Source organism: Gracilinanus agilis, chromosome 4 (assembly GCF_016433145.1).
Source record: "Gracilinanus agilis isolate LMUSP501 chromosome 4, AgileGrace, whole genome shotgun sequence".
In the NCBI taxonomy this organism is placed as follows: domain Eukaryota; kingdom Metazoa; phylum Chordata; class Mammalia; order Didelphimorphia; family Didelphidae; genus Gracilinanus; species Gracilinanus agilis.
The window spans coordinates 219,209,094-219,225,038 of NC_058133.1; the positions used below are offsets into that span (position 1 = coordinate 219,209,094).

The 15,945-nt window shown below is 34.9% G+C and overlaps 1 protein-coding gene across 1 annotated transcript in view; it reads left to right on the forward strand.

Moving 5' to 3' along the window:
- LOC123246223 (ATP-binding cassette sub-family A member 10-like) overlaps positions 1-15,443 on the forward strand; it is a 129,161-nt gene extending 113,718 nt beyond the window's left edge. The window contains exons 31-38 of the mRNA XM_044675154.1: positions 4,283-4,461; positions 4,833-4,908; positions 4,987-5,081; positions 5,599-5,718; positions 5,995-6,135; positions 13,370-13,449; positions 14,912-14,967; positions 15,099-15,443. Coding sequence (XP_044531089.1) covers positions 4,283-4,461; positions 4,833-4,908; positions 4,987-5,081; positions 5,599-5,718; positions 5,995-6,135; positions 13,370-13,449; positions 14,912-14,967; positions 15,099-15,197 — 846 coding nt within the window. The 3' untranslated portion in view covers positions 15,198-15,443. The remainder of the gene's footprint in view (positions 1-4,282; positions 4,462-4,832; positions 4,909-4,986; positions 5,082-5,598; positions 5,719-5,994; positions 6,136-13,369; positions 13,450-14,911; positions 14,968-15,098) is intronic.
- The last annotated feature ends 502 nt before the right edge of the window (positions 15,444-15,945 follow it).

The following is a 15,945-nucleotide window of genomic DNA, read 5'->3' on the forward strand; positions in this document are numbered from 1 at the left end:
TTTAATAAAGGAGACAATAAACCCATAATCAGGAGAGATATTCTTGAATATGTTCAAGGAGAGTAGTAATTTGGGTCTTTTATCGCTAGAGAAACATTGCTATTAGAACAGAAAATTCCACTGAAATTTATTTCAAATGAGACTAGAAATGTAGTTCTCAAGAATAATGGAAAATAATGCTTTTATTTGTGTCTAACAAAAGACTTAGAGGTAGAAAAGCAGTGCTGGTATAAGCAAAATTGAATAGTAGAAGTGTCTAGTTTGGTTTCATTTTTTTCTTTCTTTTCTGTGGGAAAATGAGTCATGAATCACATGGAAATAAAAGACATTGTAATTTTTTAATTTTTTAATTTTTATTTTTTGTCCTCTTGGAAAAAAGTTTTAGAAAATTATTTTTTATTGATAAAGTTTGTTTCACAAGATGAGGGGAATTGGAATACTCCTTCCTATTTGCCAAGTCCAAACTTTATCTCTACCATTTCTCTTGGAAATCTCTTCTTCTTTGAGGTCCGCTCAAGTCATATTTGCCACCCATTCAAGATTTTTAGTTATTGTTATCTACTTACTTCTAATGAGCAAATTCTCTCTCTTTCTGTCTAGATAAACAGACACAGATATATTGATAGAAATATATTTATATTCTATCATATATCCTAGCTTCCATTTCCTCAATTTATTCATTTCTCCTGATCTACTTCCTCATCCCACCTTGGTTACACTAAGAGATAGTCATACTCTTGATCACCTCTAAGTGTTCTGCTCTCATGTTCACAAACTGAAATTCCTTTATCTGATCATTATTTGTTGTCATTCTGCTTCTCCTTTTGGCATTATAACCCCAAATAATGGTCTTTGTCTTCACTACAGTCTTCAATCTCTTTGCCCCTCAGTTCTTTCAGAAACCACATCTCATCCCTTCCCCATCCTGACCCTGTGGGAATCTAGCAAAACTTTTTCCCCTTTCTCTCTCAAGGTCTTTGCCCTCATCCTATCACTGATCTTTCACTGCTGAGCCTCGGGCTTGGATGATTTTGTTTTATGCCTTTATTCTTACCTTTTATCTGCTGAATGAAGCTGGAGAAAATCATGAAACAATGCTGAGTAGGTCCACTATAATTTTATGTTATCTGATCTCAATTGGGATCTCCATTCAGTGAGGGAATCCTTCTAAATCTCCCTAATGATTCACTATCCCATTCACTGCAGTATTTTTTCTAAACATTTTAAACCCTTCTCAAATCTCCCATGGTTGCTCCTCTCCTCACTTTCTCAGCTAAGAACATTGCCTCCCATTCACCCAGATTCCTTCTCCACTTCTTAAATCATTTCTCTAAGATGCATTCCTTCACTATATACCTTCCCTTCTATTTACGTAAAGATGTGACTAATGCATCTAAAATAAGAGATTTTGACTGATAGTAATAAAACCTTATACTTTGAAATTTACTTCTTACTAAAAGGATGTTTCAATCTAAACTGTATCAATAAAGACAAGAATTAGATAACAGTGATTTGGGATTTACATACATTATCTAATTTGATAAAACAACACAATGTGGTAGGTACTAAACATATTGTTCCTGTTTTTTCAGATGATGAAATAGATAGTGAGACATGATTTGCTCATGGTCACATAACTGATGTGTAGGAAATGAGATTCAAACCCATGTCTCTTCAGACAACAACTTTTCCCACTATGCTTCAATGCCTCTCAGAATTAAAGAGACCTAATAATCTTGCAATTGTGGATCTGGCACTGAAATGTGATGCAGAGAGCATAGTCATAAAGCAGTGGTTCCCAAACTTTTTTGGCCTACTGACCCCCTTCCAGAAAAAATATTACTTAGCCCCCTGGAAATTAATTTTAAAAAAAGTTTAATAGCAATTAATAGGAAAGATAAATGTACCTGTGGCCATCGCCTCTCTCCTGGATCACTGCAGCACCCACCAGGGGGTGGTAGCACCCACTTTGGGAATCACTGTCATTAAGGCTAAGGAAACAGTATAGTTGTTTGAAATAGAAGCTTACAGCTAGAATCAGTACCAAGGATAGCTTGATGCTTAACCTCTTATGAGTGACAGATCTATGGAAACTTATACCTCAGCTGCCAATTGGATTATTTTAGTGCCTAGCAGAAAGTCAAGTCTCCCAGTAGGAGTGATGTAGCTCCTGTTGGTTGTAATATGAGGGCAAGGAAGCAGACCAGTCATAATACCTCAGATTACAACAAAAAGCTATTTTTAACTGATATGGTATATGAAAGCTAGAACCTAGCAGAACATGAGAATAAACAAAGCTGAGCAGCATAACCACTGAAAGATTCAAAAGGTATATACTCAGAACTTTATTAAATACAGTCTTCTGGCTATACCAAATTAATGGCAGTACTAATAAAAATAGCCTGCTTTCACACATATTTTCAGGCTTTATTAGATCCATTTTCTAACTTGATAAAACAGTCTCTTCTTATGTTTCAAAATATGTTATTTCTTCAAGGTGAGTATCCACTCTTCTAGGGCAGAATGCAACTCATGTACCATGTACACAGTTTAAGAGGTTGGTATTGGTAAACTATTTCATCACTAGGTAGCCAGCTTTTTATTGATAAGCCTCTCCAAATGTAAATAGACTTGTCCTTGGACAGTAGTAAATCATTAAATATGTTCACATTACATTTCAGCTTGATATAGGACATAATCTATTCTTCTAGTATTTACTATTAAACACCCACTATTTCCTAGGTACTGGGGACTCAAGGACAAAAAAATAATTCCAACACAATGAATTTCCTTTTTAGGGGATGAGATAAGTACATATAAAATATGTTCAGCATAAATACAAAGTTAATAAATACAAATATATAAAAAGTAGTTGAACACAAGGTACATTAAGAATGGGTAAGAACTGTTAGTTGAGGAGATGAGGAAAAGCATACTGTGGATGATGGTACATGAGTTTCATCTTTTAGGAACTAAGGGACACTCTTTTGTGTGGCAGAGCTGAAGAGAATGCCAACGTTTTGATTTTACATCAGATGCAATGAGTCACTCAGAATCCTAGGGTTTAAATAATAAGTAAATAGTCCTTTCTCTTAAAACATATTCAAATTCTCCCAGTTTAAATCGACTTCCCAAGGAGAAATAAAAGCAATCTGAGAAGAGAATAGCAGTTAAAAAACTGCTACCAAGGAGGTTAAAAACAGTTGTCAAGAAACTTCTTTGGGGTTTCAAGCATTGTACCAGTTTTCTTGTCCAAGGGGCACACAGTTAGGTCACACTTTAATTCACCAGGGAACAAAGTAAATTCTGATTTCCTGAGTTCCACACTACCATTTTATTTTAACAATAGTCCAGTTTGCTATTATGAGTATGAAAGGTTAAGTCATGCCTCCCCATTTCCCCTAGTATGCTGTAGCACATTTGTGTCCCCACATTGGCTACTTCTTAAGGAAATTTAATAGTATAAATTTCATCACAGATCAAAGGGTAGAATTTTACTTAGACATTATATGAGAATTGCTTTTTTTAATCCATGAGCTTCTCTTTAGTCTCTGAGTTCACATAGTTTTTGGAATTGCTTGCTAAATTTTGGAATGATAAAACCTGAAGGCTGGGGAACAGATGATTATATATTTTTAACCAGAGCAGATAATGAAATCATCTAATATATAGAGGAATTATGCTTTGCTTATGTGGAGAAAATGCTTACATGGAGGAAATCATTAATTTTTTAAGTATTAAAGAAGAGTAGAGCAAGTTGTTCAAAGAGTATAAATAAAAGCAGAAGAATAAGAACCTAAGACAGAGTTGAGATGAGGGTAGGGAAGAACTAATGAATGATATTGATAAGAAACTAGTTAGATAAGCACCAATATTGACCATGTCACTGAAGAAAAGGCCTGAATACTCATGAAGAGTGGAAGAAAAGAGAGTACTGCTTGAAAAGAATGTTGACTAGTGTGGAAAATGCAAGGATGATGGTCCTAGAAATTACAGTACAAAATCATTTACCAAGCCTGAGCCAAGGCCCTGATAAGATATATAAAAACCAATAAGCCATACTATCAAGGCAATGTAAATGTGGGATATGTGTCCATTATATATCAATTCACTTCCTATCTTTGTATAAACTTCATGTGGTATATTCATTTCATTCTGACACATTTTCTTCAGAGCTAAATTATTGCAAGGTTTTTTTCCATTAGTATAAAATGTTTATGAAAAGAAATACATAAAATATAAGCTTCATTCAGCAGCTGAAAACTGATTTCTTTTTGTATAGGTGGTACTGAAAGGGAATAGAGCATCCATGAGTCAACAGGATACTAACACAATCAAGTTCCTTGGGTACTGTCCTCAGGAAAACTCACTCTGGAGAAACCTTACAGTAAGAGATCATCTGGAGGTGTATGCTTCAGTGAAAGGAATGAAGAAAGATGATGCCATGATTATGATTTCAAGGTACAATATGGAGGCAGGAAAGTGTATAACCGTGGAGGTCATCAGACTTAGAGCTTACCTATGTTAAGAGATCTTTTTAGACAAGCTAGTCGGATATAAATGTAGAAGCATGAAATACTGATCAAGGGAAACTAGAAAGAAATAATTAAAAATATCAATGACAAGCATAAATGCAAGTGTTATTTCTCGGAAGAAACAGAAATTCTTTCCTGAGTCAAATGAACCCAGCTCATGGTAACTAATACTAGTAGTTTCAGAATGGTTATCACTAGCTCTTCTATAATGCAATGACTATTTTATGATGGTATTCTCCTAATGTTCCTCAACAATCAGAGTACCTGAAAAAACACTTTTTGTGTTTTTTTCCTCAGACTAGCAAATGTCCTCAAGTTACAAGAGCACATGAAAGTTCCAGTCAAAGAATTATCAACAGGAATAACTCGAAAGGTGTGTATTGGGTTTAACATTATTAGAAGTGCTAATATTATAAGTATGGCAGCAAATAATTGTTTTTCTTCATTTTAGTTGTGCTTTGCACTGAGTATCCTGGGTAATCCAGCTGTTGTTCTTTTGGATGAACCATCAACAGGAATGGATCCAGAAGGGCAGCAGCAAATGTGGTAAGAAGTAGAAGCCTTGTACAAATATATGCTTCTTATAGGGCCTATGAGAATTAGTCTTCAAAAGGGCTATTTTCTAATATATTCTAATTGTTCAGACCTGGTGTTAGGCATGAAAAAATTTCCCTTTCATTTCCTAATTTACATTCAGAAAAATTGCTCCATATAAGGGTTCAATAAACTTTCCAAAGATTTTGCTGGGGTTCCTACAATGAATTAATTTTTAAAATTTTTCATTAGTTCCTAATTGAGTAATCTTCTCTTTATCTCCTAATATATCTTGTCCAAAGAGAATTTGATCACTGTCTTCTCTCAGTGTTTTTCAGCATAACTTCTCTACTCCATTCATTTAGAATCATCTAACATAATGTGATTCTTTTTCTAACTCTACTATCCTCCAAAATCTTCCCCTTAATGTAATCTGAATCCTTCACTGTACCTGTTGGAATTTGCTTTGACAAATTCTCTCAAAATATTGCAATGTTTCTCATAGTTGCAATCATATTCTTAATTGCAGGCAGGTGATTCGAACAACGTTCAAAAACAAGGATAGTGGTGCTATCCTAACGACACATTATATGGCAGAGGCTGAGGCTGTGTGTGACCGGGTGGCCATCATGGTGTCGGGACAGCTAAGGTGAGAGAATGTACTAGTGGAATAATATAGCCATATAAACAACCACTTAGCACAGTATAAAGGAAAATTTCTTCAGGGGGTGAATAATGTACAAACCTATTTATCATGTGGATAGCTGGATCTACCCTTGATTTAAAAATGAAGGCACATAACCTTCAGTCATAGGTCAGGGAATAATATCAATGAATTAAGTTGTAAATGAATATTTTAAAACTTCTTTCTCTTTACATACTCTCTTCTTTCACTCTGTTTTTCTCTTTTCCCCATCTCCTCCAGATGCATTGGTTCCATCCAACATCTGAAAAGCAAGTTTGGTAAAGATTACTTACTGGAAATAAAAGTGAAGGAATATGAGCAAGTTGAGGTCCTTCATGCAGAGATTCTAAAGCTTTTCCCACAGGCAGCTCGGCAGGAGAGGTAAGCATAACTTTTTTTGGTTTGGGGTTTATTTTTTCTTCTGTAATGGTAAAGTAGACTTTAGCCTGCCATCAATTTTTACTTCTGTAATAAGTTTATTTGCATTGGAGATACTAAGGAAATGAACCACAAAATATTTTGCTTTTTAACTTCAGGGGAACAAAATAAATAAATTATTCTAGAATATCCAAATATCAAACTTGAAAGTTACATTTTTCAAATTATTAATATAGTTAAATATTATTTTTAAAATGTATAGTTTCAGATTGTATCTTTTCCTCCAACCCCTTCCCCACTCATTGAAAAAGCAAGCAATATGATATCAATTATATATGTGAAATCATGAAAAATATTTTTATATTAGCTATGTTGCAAAAAAATTTAAAAAGTGAAAAAATTATACTTCAATTTGCACTCAGATTTTATCAATTTTCTTTCTCCATAGGTAAACATCATTTTTCATCATGAATCCTCCCCAATTATCTTGAATCATTTATTCATCAGAGTAGTTATCTTATACAGTTGTCATCTATATAATATTGTAATGACTGCGTACAATGATCTCCTCAGTTTTGCTCACTTCACTCCACCTCAATTCATATAGATCTTCCCAGAGTTTTCTTAAACCACTTCTCTTATCATTTCTTATAGAACAGTAGTATTCTATTACAATAATGTACCACAACTTGTTCAGCCATTTCTCAATTGATGGACATATCTAATGTCCAATTCTTTGCCAACACAAAAAGAGCTGCTATAAACATTTTTGTATATAGATTCTTTTCCTTTTTCTTTGATCTCTTTAGGATATGGACTAATGGTGGTATTACTGGGTCAAATGGTATGCAGTTTTATAGCCTTTTGAGCATAGTTTCAAATTGTTCCCTAGAATGGTTTGACCACCTCATAACTCCACCAGCTGTGCATTCGTATCCCTATTTTTCTATATATCCCCAGCATTTGTCATTTTTGCTTTTCTGCCATGGTATCCAATCTGATAGGAATGAGGTAGTGTCTCAGAGTAGTTTAAATTTGCTTTTCTCTACTCAGTTGTGAGAGTATTTTTTCATATGACTCTGCATAGTTTTAATTTCTTCTTTGGAAAACTGTCTGTTTATATCCTTTGACCATTTATCATTTGAGGAACAACTTATATTTTTGTAAATTTTACTCAGTTATCTGCATATTTGAGAAATGAAATTTTGTCAAAGAAATTTGACATGAAATTTTTATATTACTTCACTGACTATGGTATCTTTTAGCAAAATATAGATTCCCTGATTATTTTTAAAATTAGTTCTATTTTTACTTTTGCCTTGTCTGAGATCATGATTTCTCCCTCTGCTTATTTCTTTCACCTGAAGCATATTAGATTCTGCTCTAGACCCTTATCTTAACTTTGTGTCTTTTGGGTTTGAATATTTTTTCTTGTAAACAACATATTTAAAAATGTTTAATTTCGGGGGGCAGCTGGGTAGCTCAGTGGAGTGAGAGTCAGGCCTAGAGACAAGAGGTCCTAGGTTCAAACCCGGCCTCAGACACTTCCCAGCTGTGTGACCCTGGGCAAGTCACTTGACCCCCATTGCCCACCCTTACCAATCTTCCACCTATGAGACAATACACTGAAGTACAAGGGTTAAAAAAAATATTTAAAAAAATGTTTAGTTTCTAATCCATTCTACTATCCATTTCCTTTTGTGTATGCCTCCATCTTATTCAGTTATGATTGCTAACTATGTATTTCTTTCCATCTATTTTTTCTCTTTATCCTTCTCTCTTTTTACTTTGTTCATTTTCAAAAAATCTGCCTTACCTCTCTTAATCTGCCCTTCTCTTTACCATCCCCTCCTCCTTTTCGCTTATCTCCACTGCCTTCTACTTCCCTGTTGGATATGATAGATTTCTATACCCAATAATATGTAGGTATGCATCTATATGTATGTGTGTATATATATATTTCATCAAAATTGGTTCACAGAGGGAAGAATATGTATATAATCTTATGTATATATACATATATATATGTATGTATTCTTATACATATACATAGTCTTCCCTCTGTGAACCAATTTTGATGAAAGTGAAGTTCAAGCATTTCTTCCCAGGTTCTTCCCATTTTCTCTTCCATTTAAAAAGTTCTTCCTTGTCTACATCATTTATTTTGTATAATTTTACTCATTCTTCTTCTCCCTTCTCTTTCTCCCAGTGCATCCCTTTTTTCACTCATTCATTTTTTGGAGATTGTTTTAATTGACTTATACCAATACTCTCCATCTATGTTTGAACTCTTTCTAAACTACCAGGATAATGATAAAATTGTTAGGAGTTACACATATCTTCTTCCTATATAAATATATAAACAGTTCAATGTTATTGACCACCTTATGATTTGTTTTTAATGTTTATCATTTTTAATTCTCTTGAGTCTTTCTGTTTGATTGTCAAATTTTCTATTCACCTCTGGTCTTTTCATCAGACATGCTTGAAAGTCCTCAATTTCATTAAATAACCAGTTTTTCCCTTGAAGGATTAAGCTCAGTTGTTTGTTTTGAAAGGTTATTCTTAATAAGCCTTCTGGAATGTTATATTCCAAGCTCTCCATTTCTCTAATATGTAAACTATTTAATCTTATGTGGTCCTTACTGTTGTGGCTCACTCGTATTTGAATGACTTTTTTCTAGCCCTTTGCAATATTTTCTCTTTGAATTGGCATATTCCTGGGATTTCACTTTGATTCTCTTTCAGAAGACAATTGGTGGTTTCTTTCCATTTCTATTTTACCTTCTAGTTCTAAGCTATTGTGGTAGTTTCCCCTGACAATTTCTTGAAATATAATTTCTAGGTTCTTTTTTTTGGATCATAGCTTTCTGGTAGTCTAATTATTCTCAAATTATCTTTCTTCAATCTCTTTTCCAGGTTATTTGTTTTTTCCAGAGATGTTTCACGCATTTTTCTCCATTCTCTTGACTTTTTAAAAATTATCTCTTGATATCTCATAGTCATTAACTTCCACTTACCCAATTCTGTTTTTTAAGAAATTATTTTCTTCAGTGAGCTTTTGCACTTCTTTCCTCATTTGACCTATATTGCTTTTTCAGGAATTTTTACTTCAAAGAATTTTTGTGCCTCTTTTTACTATTAAGGCAATGCTAGGGGCAGCTGGGTATTTCAGTGGAGTGAGAGTCAGGCCTAGAGACAGGAGGTCCTAGGTTCAAACCCGGCCTCAGCCACTTCCCAGCTATGTGACCCTGGGCAAGTCACTTGACCCCCATTACCCACCCTTACCAATCTTCCACCTATGAGACAATACACTGAAGTACAAGGGTTAAAAAAAAAGACAATGCTATTTTAAAGGTATTTTTTCTTCAGTATTTTTGCAGTTCTTTATTTTACCAAGCTGTTGATTATTTTTCTTATAATTTTCTTGCATCACACATTTCTTTCTCCTGTTTATCCTCTACCCTTCTTATCTTTTATTTTAAATGTTCCAGAAATTCTTTTTGGGCTTTTGTCCAATTTACATTTTTCTTTAAAGTTCTGCTTGTAGTTGTTTTCATATTGTCTGCTGAGTTTGCGCTTGGTCTTCCTTGCCACCATAGTAGCTTTTTATATTAGGTTGTTTTTTGGTTCTTTGCTTATTTTTCTAGCTTACTTCTTGACTTTGAACTTTATGTTAAAGTTGTATTCTGCTCACTGAGAAGTGGGGAGGCACTGTTGTAAACTTAAGACTTTTTATGCTTCTATTTCCTGATCTAGTTCTGGGAGTCTACAATTTTAGAGGCTTCTAAAATGTTGTTATCCTCAGAGAGATGTGGTTGATGCTTTACTCATCTGTCTTCTGGACTTTACTCAGGAAGGACTCCTGATCCCCTGCATCCCAAAGGACTAGTGCTCCTCTCTCTCCTTAAACTATGCTCCCAAGCCCTTGTGACTAACCACAGTTACTTCTCTTTTCTCTGGAACTACAACCCAGAACTGTTTATAGGCAATGGTGATGCCAAATAGTACTTAATACTGTACCTAGGGTCAGTTCATGTTACTGGTAATCTCTGACTAGCTATCCAACCACTATTTTCTCTGGGAAAAGAGTGGCTTCTCTTATAGTCTCAAGCCCCATCCAAGGTCCAGCACTTGTGTTTCTGCCATGTGCTCTGAGTCAACCCTCAACTTCCATGTAATAGATCTCCCTCTACTAGCCTCTTAATTTGTGTTGGACTGGGAAAATATCTCACTTTTACATTATGTTGGCTATACTGTCCCAGAATTTTATTTAATTGATTATTTTAAAGTTATTTAGAGAATATTGGTCAAGTTTGGCTGGGTTACTCCCTCCACTCCACCATTTTGCCTCTTGAAAGCAATCTTTGTAGTAAACCAAGAAACTGCAACATAAACCAAGAAGACACATCAAAACATCTCTAAATGGTAATAACTAGCTCTTCATAAAGAGAACCAGTAAGGGGGAATGCAGTGCCTCCTAATGAGGCCCATGTTACATTTGAATAGCTCTCATTGTTAAGCATTTTTTCTCCCTTCTATTAAACCTTCCTGCAACACCTTTGCAACTATTCATAGAAGCTGTTTTAAGAAGCTGAATCTCAGGACATCGGAAGGCAAAAGGCATATACCTTCAAAAAAGCAAGAGACTAGGAAAAACTATTGTTTAGTGTGTAGAGCCCTAATATTCTGAATAACCTGAGGAAATGATGTGGGTAATGTAATATCATTTTGCTATGCAAAATGGAGACCAAGATGGGTGATACCTAACAGTTTTAAAATTCAGAACCAACCCAGATGCCATGAGCCAGGGGGGAAAAAGCAGCTATTGGCAGGACTATAAAAGAGAGGAACTGGAACAAGAAACTCTCTCATTCCTGAGAAGGGACCTGGGTGGTTGGGTGGGTAGGCCAACCAAACCTACTTAGGTTATCTGCATCCTGTTCCAGTACTTATCACCTTCTCAACTTCTGGACAAAGCTGTGCTATATATTAATCATTGAACATCAAAGAAGAACAACATCAAGACTCAGTCACTTTGGTTAGGGCCAAAGGTGCCTGGCCTGGCCAGAGTGCCACTGAGAGGGAAACCTGTCCAGCAGACAGTCTCAATCTGATTGCCCCTGATTGACAAACCTGATCATCAGTAGTTTAGTGAAGTTTTCCCAAAATCTCTTTCCTTCAACCCTGTTCCTTTCCCTGAGTTACAATTAAATCTTAAAAGTCTACTTAGGTGAAAGTCATTATTGTCCTAAGGATCAATAATCTTATCCTTGGGTCTGAGGGAAGGTATTGCTCAAGCAAAACCAAATCGCAGTCATCGACATTATCCATTAGTCTATAGTTTATCCATCAATCTAAACCAGTGGTTCCCAAACTTTTTTGGCCTACCGCCCCCTTTCCAAAAAAATATTACTTAGTGCCCCCTGTCACATACTATCACCGCCCCCTTACAGTTATTCACCGGCCCCAAATGCACCTGTGGCCATCACCGCTCTCCTGAATCACTGCAGCACCCACCAGGGGGCAATGGAGCCCACTTTGGGAATCACTGATCTAAACCTAGGATAAGCTGTCAGAGAAGCTGTGTGATCCAATTCACAGCTTCTCACTTGATCACTTATTCCTAGGCACTGTTAGGTGGGAGTTGGGTGTTTAGCTGAGCTTCAAATACTTTGTGGGACCTGGTATTTACCTAGGCTTCCCACCTTCACTCAGCTCAGGTCCTTACACAACCAGAGGACCTTGGGCCATCTCTCCACCAGGCCCCATCCAGTATCACCGTACCACCTATAACCTTGAGGAATTATCTAAGATTTGAGAATTTAAGATATAATTGTAGAAAGTCTTAGAATATTGCCCTAAGGGTATTGAAAGGAAGGCAGCCTGATACCCAGATAAGGAGCTGAGGAGGAGTACATTTGTATTGGCAGAAGACCTTAAGATATTGTATGATAAAGTCATGTTAGTTTTGGTTTGGGCATAAAATCTAGTCTTCCATAATTGTGCTGTTATTTAGGGACTAGAGATGACAGAGCATCTCTTTCAAAATATAACCTATGCCAATGAAGTAACTAATGAATCATATGCTCCATAGTCTTGAGGAGAGGGAAGATATGATGGTAGACGAGAGGCATAACAGTGGAGAAGGGTATGGCAGTTGTACTATTTCTAGGACTCGGGAAGAATATGTTTGTAGTTTGTCAGGTTGCCCAGCCCCAGCAAAGAAGTATAACAGTTTGAGGACAATTGTGGGTGCTGGCAAGGTGGAATAGAGGTTATCAGTTAATGTTAGCAAAGGGTTTAGAAAGAAGACTATAACACATGGAAGGATTACTGGGGGAGAGGGGAGAGGAAATTTAATCCCACTCCCATGTCAGATGTCCCCAGGACAAAGCTTTAGTTTCTCCACCCTATTTACAATTTTGTTAAACTGGAGCAGGGTTGAAGTAGAGAAACAGAGTGAGGAAAAGAACAATACCAACTACATTTGCAGTCCAACATAAAATGTAATGTAGTAATGAATTGTACATTAATGAAATGAATGTGTTTTTTTAGGAAATTAGTATCAGAGTATCATCACACTCTTACAGAGAGAACCTTTCATCACAGATTCTTAAAATCAAATTTTAAAAATGCAAGAATTTTGTTCACTTTTTTAAAAATTTGGGAGCAGATAGCTTTACTATGTGGATAATAAACTATGACAACTAAGAAGATATGAATTATATTAGCATAAGTGCTTACTTACAAACCTGTAATCTAGAAAGGACAAATTATTCCAGATTCCATTATTGCTGTCTGTGACTTATTTTTAAAATAAATCCTGAGTATCTTTCTTATAATTTAATTGTATTTCTGTTCCCTTTGTGTTAGGTCTTTGGAAAGCACTTTGCATTGGAATCATAGGAAGAAGGGTTGTTGGGTAGGAAAAAAATGTGATTTTAGAATTTTGACATACTAAGGACCTTTAGAATGAAGAGATGTTAAATACAGAATGTTAAATGTGGTGCTTTTGAGCAACCAAAATTAAGAATGAGGAATAACAAGCATTTGGTTGGCAGGGAAAAGGGCATAAAGTTAGATTTAGACAGGGAGATGGGAAAACCTGAATCAGTTTCATACCAATCAATCTATAAAGAAAAACATTTTTTAAATAGAAAATTAGTCCCAAAAGTGTTGTGTTTTTTCAAGTTGTTAGCATTAAGAAACAAACCTTACTTCATTTTTTCCCTAGGTTTTCTTCATTAATGGTCTATAAATTGCCTGTGGAGGTTGTACATCCTCTATCTCAGGCCTTTTCCAAGTTGGAGGCAGGTAAGAGTGATGATATAAAAAATGAGATTCTATGCAGCACATAATGGAAAAACAAAGATAAAAATGAAGATCATAGTTCCTGGAATATAGAAAATGCTTATTTATTGATGATGATAAGTTATATAGCATTTTAACAATCATAAAGTGCTTTCCTCACAGCAATGCTGTGAGATAGGTAACACATGTATTATTATTATCATCATTTTACTGGTAAAGGAGCCAAAACCAAAATAATGTAAGAGAGCTAGAAGGTGTTGGGCCATAAGCAAAATCAATGCAACAAAGTATAATAAAGCATAAACAAGTGAGGCAATTAATAGAATAAGAGTTTTGCTTTAATATAAATATAAGAAACATTAATATTGTGATATAATATTATATGGTTTTAATATAATTAAAATATTAATGTCAGTGAGTTACATTAGTATAGTAAAGCTATTAATGATATTATATTAGTTATTGTCTTGATATTATAAACATTAATATAATAATAAAGCAAAAATCAGAAGGCCTAAGTTCTTTTTTAAAAAATACTTTCCTAAGACAGAAGAGCGGTAAGGGCTAGGCAACAGGGGTTAAGTGACTTTCCCAGGGTCACACAACTAGGGAGTATATGAGGTCACATTTGAACCCAGGAACTCCCATCTTTAGGCCTGACTCTATCCCCTGAGCATCCTTAGCTCTCTACCCTATGTTCCAATTCTTACTCAGTACTTATGGTATGGCCAGATAAAAGACATTTCATCTTTCTGGTCCTCAGTTTTCTCATCTATAAAATAAGGAGTTGAACCTGTAATTAAATTTTTTTTTCTGTGCTAATTGGTTAACAAGCATTTATTAAGTGCTTATGGTGAGTGAGGCTGAAGCACTGGTAACACAAATACAAATGTTTGAAAAAAAGTGATATTTACTGTTTGCATGGTGTTGGCAAGACATTTAACTTCTCTTCACCTCATTACAGTCCACGCTGCCCCCAACTGGGTTATTTCTTATCAAAGAACATGAATATTAGTAACAATGCAAATTGACTTAGTAGCAAATAAAGAAAATGGTGAATTCATTTTTCTCAGAGAATGAAGAATTCCCTGTCATTAATATTTATCTCTATAATACTGAAAGGTCATACTTATTGTATATCCTTTCATTGTAATTTTGGCATCTACATCCCATCTTTGCTTCAAAGAGTCTGCATATAGCTTTGTAAGGAAATAGAGCACACATACGCACACATATATGAAATAGAGAACTGTAATTATATGTAAAGAATTAAACACAAAATATGAAATTATTGACTTTTTCTAAAGGTTTAAAACTTCCATAAACCAAACATCATCTTTTCTTTAATCATAAAATGACTTGTTTCACTCTGTGCACTCTGTTTGCTATTTGTTTTGTGCTATATTTTTTAAAAGTTTAAAGGGAAATATGTAATTATGATAAAGTTGTTTTTTTTCTGGTGCAGCTAAATCTACCTTCAACCTGGAGGAATATAGTCTCTCTCAGTCTACTTTGGAACAGGTGTGTGAGTGTGTATTTTGAAGGTTTAATTTGTCATATATCTTTAATAATACTTTTTCTGATCATTTGTAGATAGTCAAAATTTTTATCTCTTTTTTCTTAGTCTTCTCTTTTTCTTTTCCCATTCTTAGGTATTCCTTGAGCTCTCAAAGGAGCAGGAGCTTGGAGATTTGGATGTGGAATTGGATACAACAGTAAAATGGAAACTTCTCCCTCAGGAAGAGCCTTAAAGACCCAAGCTTCTTAGAATTATCTATGAATTTGTATTAGTAAGCTTCTATATCATTGCAGAAAAGTTAACCAATTCTTTTTTTAAGTATTTTATATTTTTTTTTACTTACTAGTTAAATGTTATAAAGACTTGTAGTCAAAGCAATTGCCATCACTGAAAATGGCACTGACAAGACTGAACCCAAAGTGCAGTGATTTCTCATGTATTTGTCTGTCTCCCTAAGTAAATTTTCTGCAAAATATGAATAAACTACCCACTTAATGTAATTGTTTTAATATGTGTAGCAGTAGTAGTAGTAGTAGTACTTCTAATGGTATGTGAGGTAGAAGGTAAAAGGTTGGTGAGTAGAGCTAATTACTACCTCTTTCTGTTTCTCATCTTTATGTGAATAATGCCCCTCTTACCTAACTTCTCCTTTTAGTCTAGACTTTTCCCATAGTCAATGCCTTGGGCTTTGTCACTTTGGGGTGGTTTATCTTTCAAACTTGCAACAGTAAGAATAAAAAGAATAAAATATATTTGGTGTCCCCTACTATTCACCCCCCTCTTCCCCATCCCCCATATCATCTTAGACCATTTAGTATTCCACCTTCTCCCTATGAATTATTCTTCTGATTACTATAACAGTGAGTACTATAATAGTGAATAGAGTTCACTACAGAGAAATACACATAGCATTTCTCCACATAGGAATACAGATAATTAGATCTTATTGAAGCCCTTAAAGAGGCAAATTTAAAAATTAT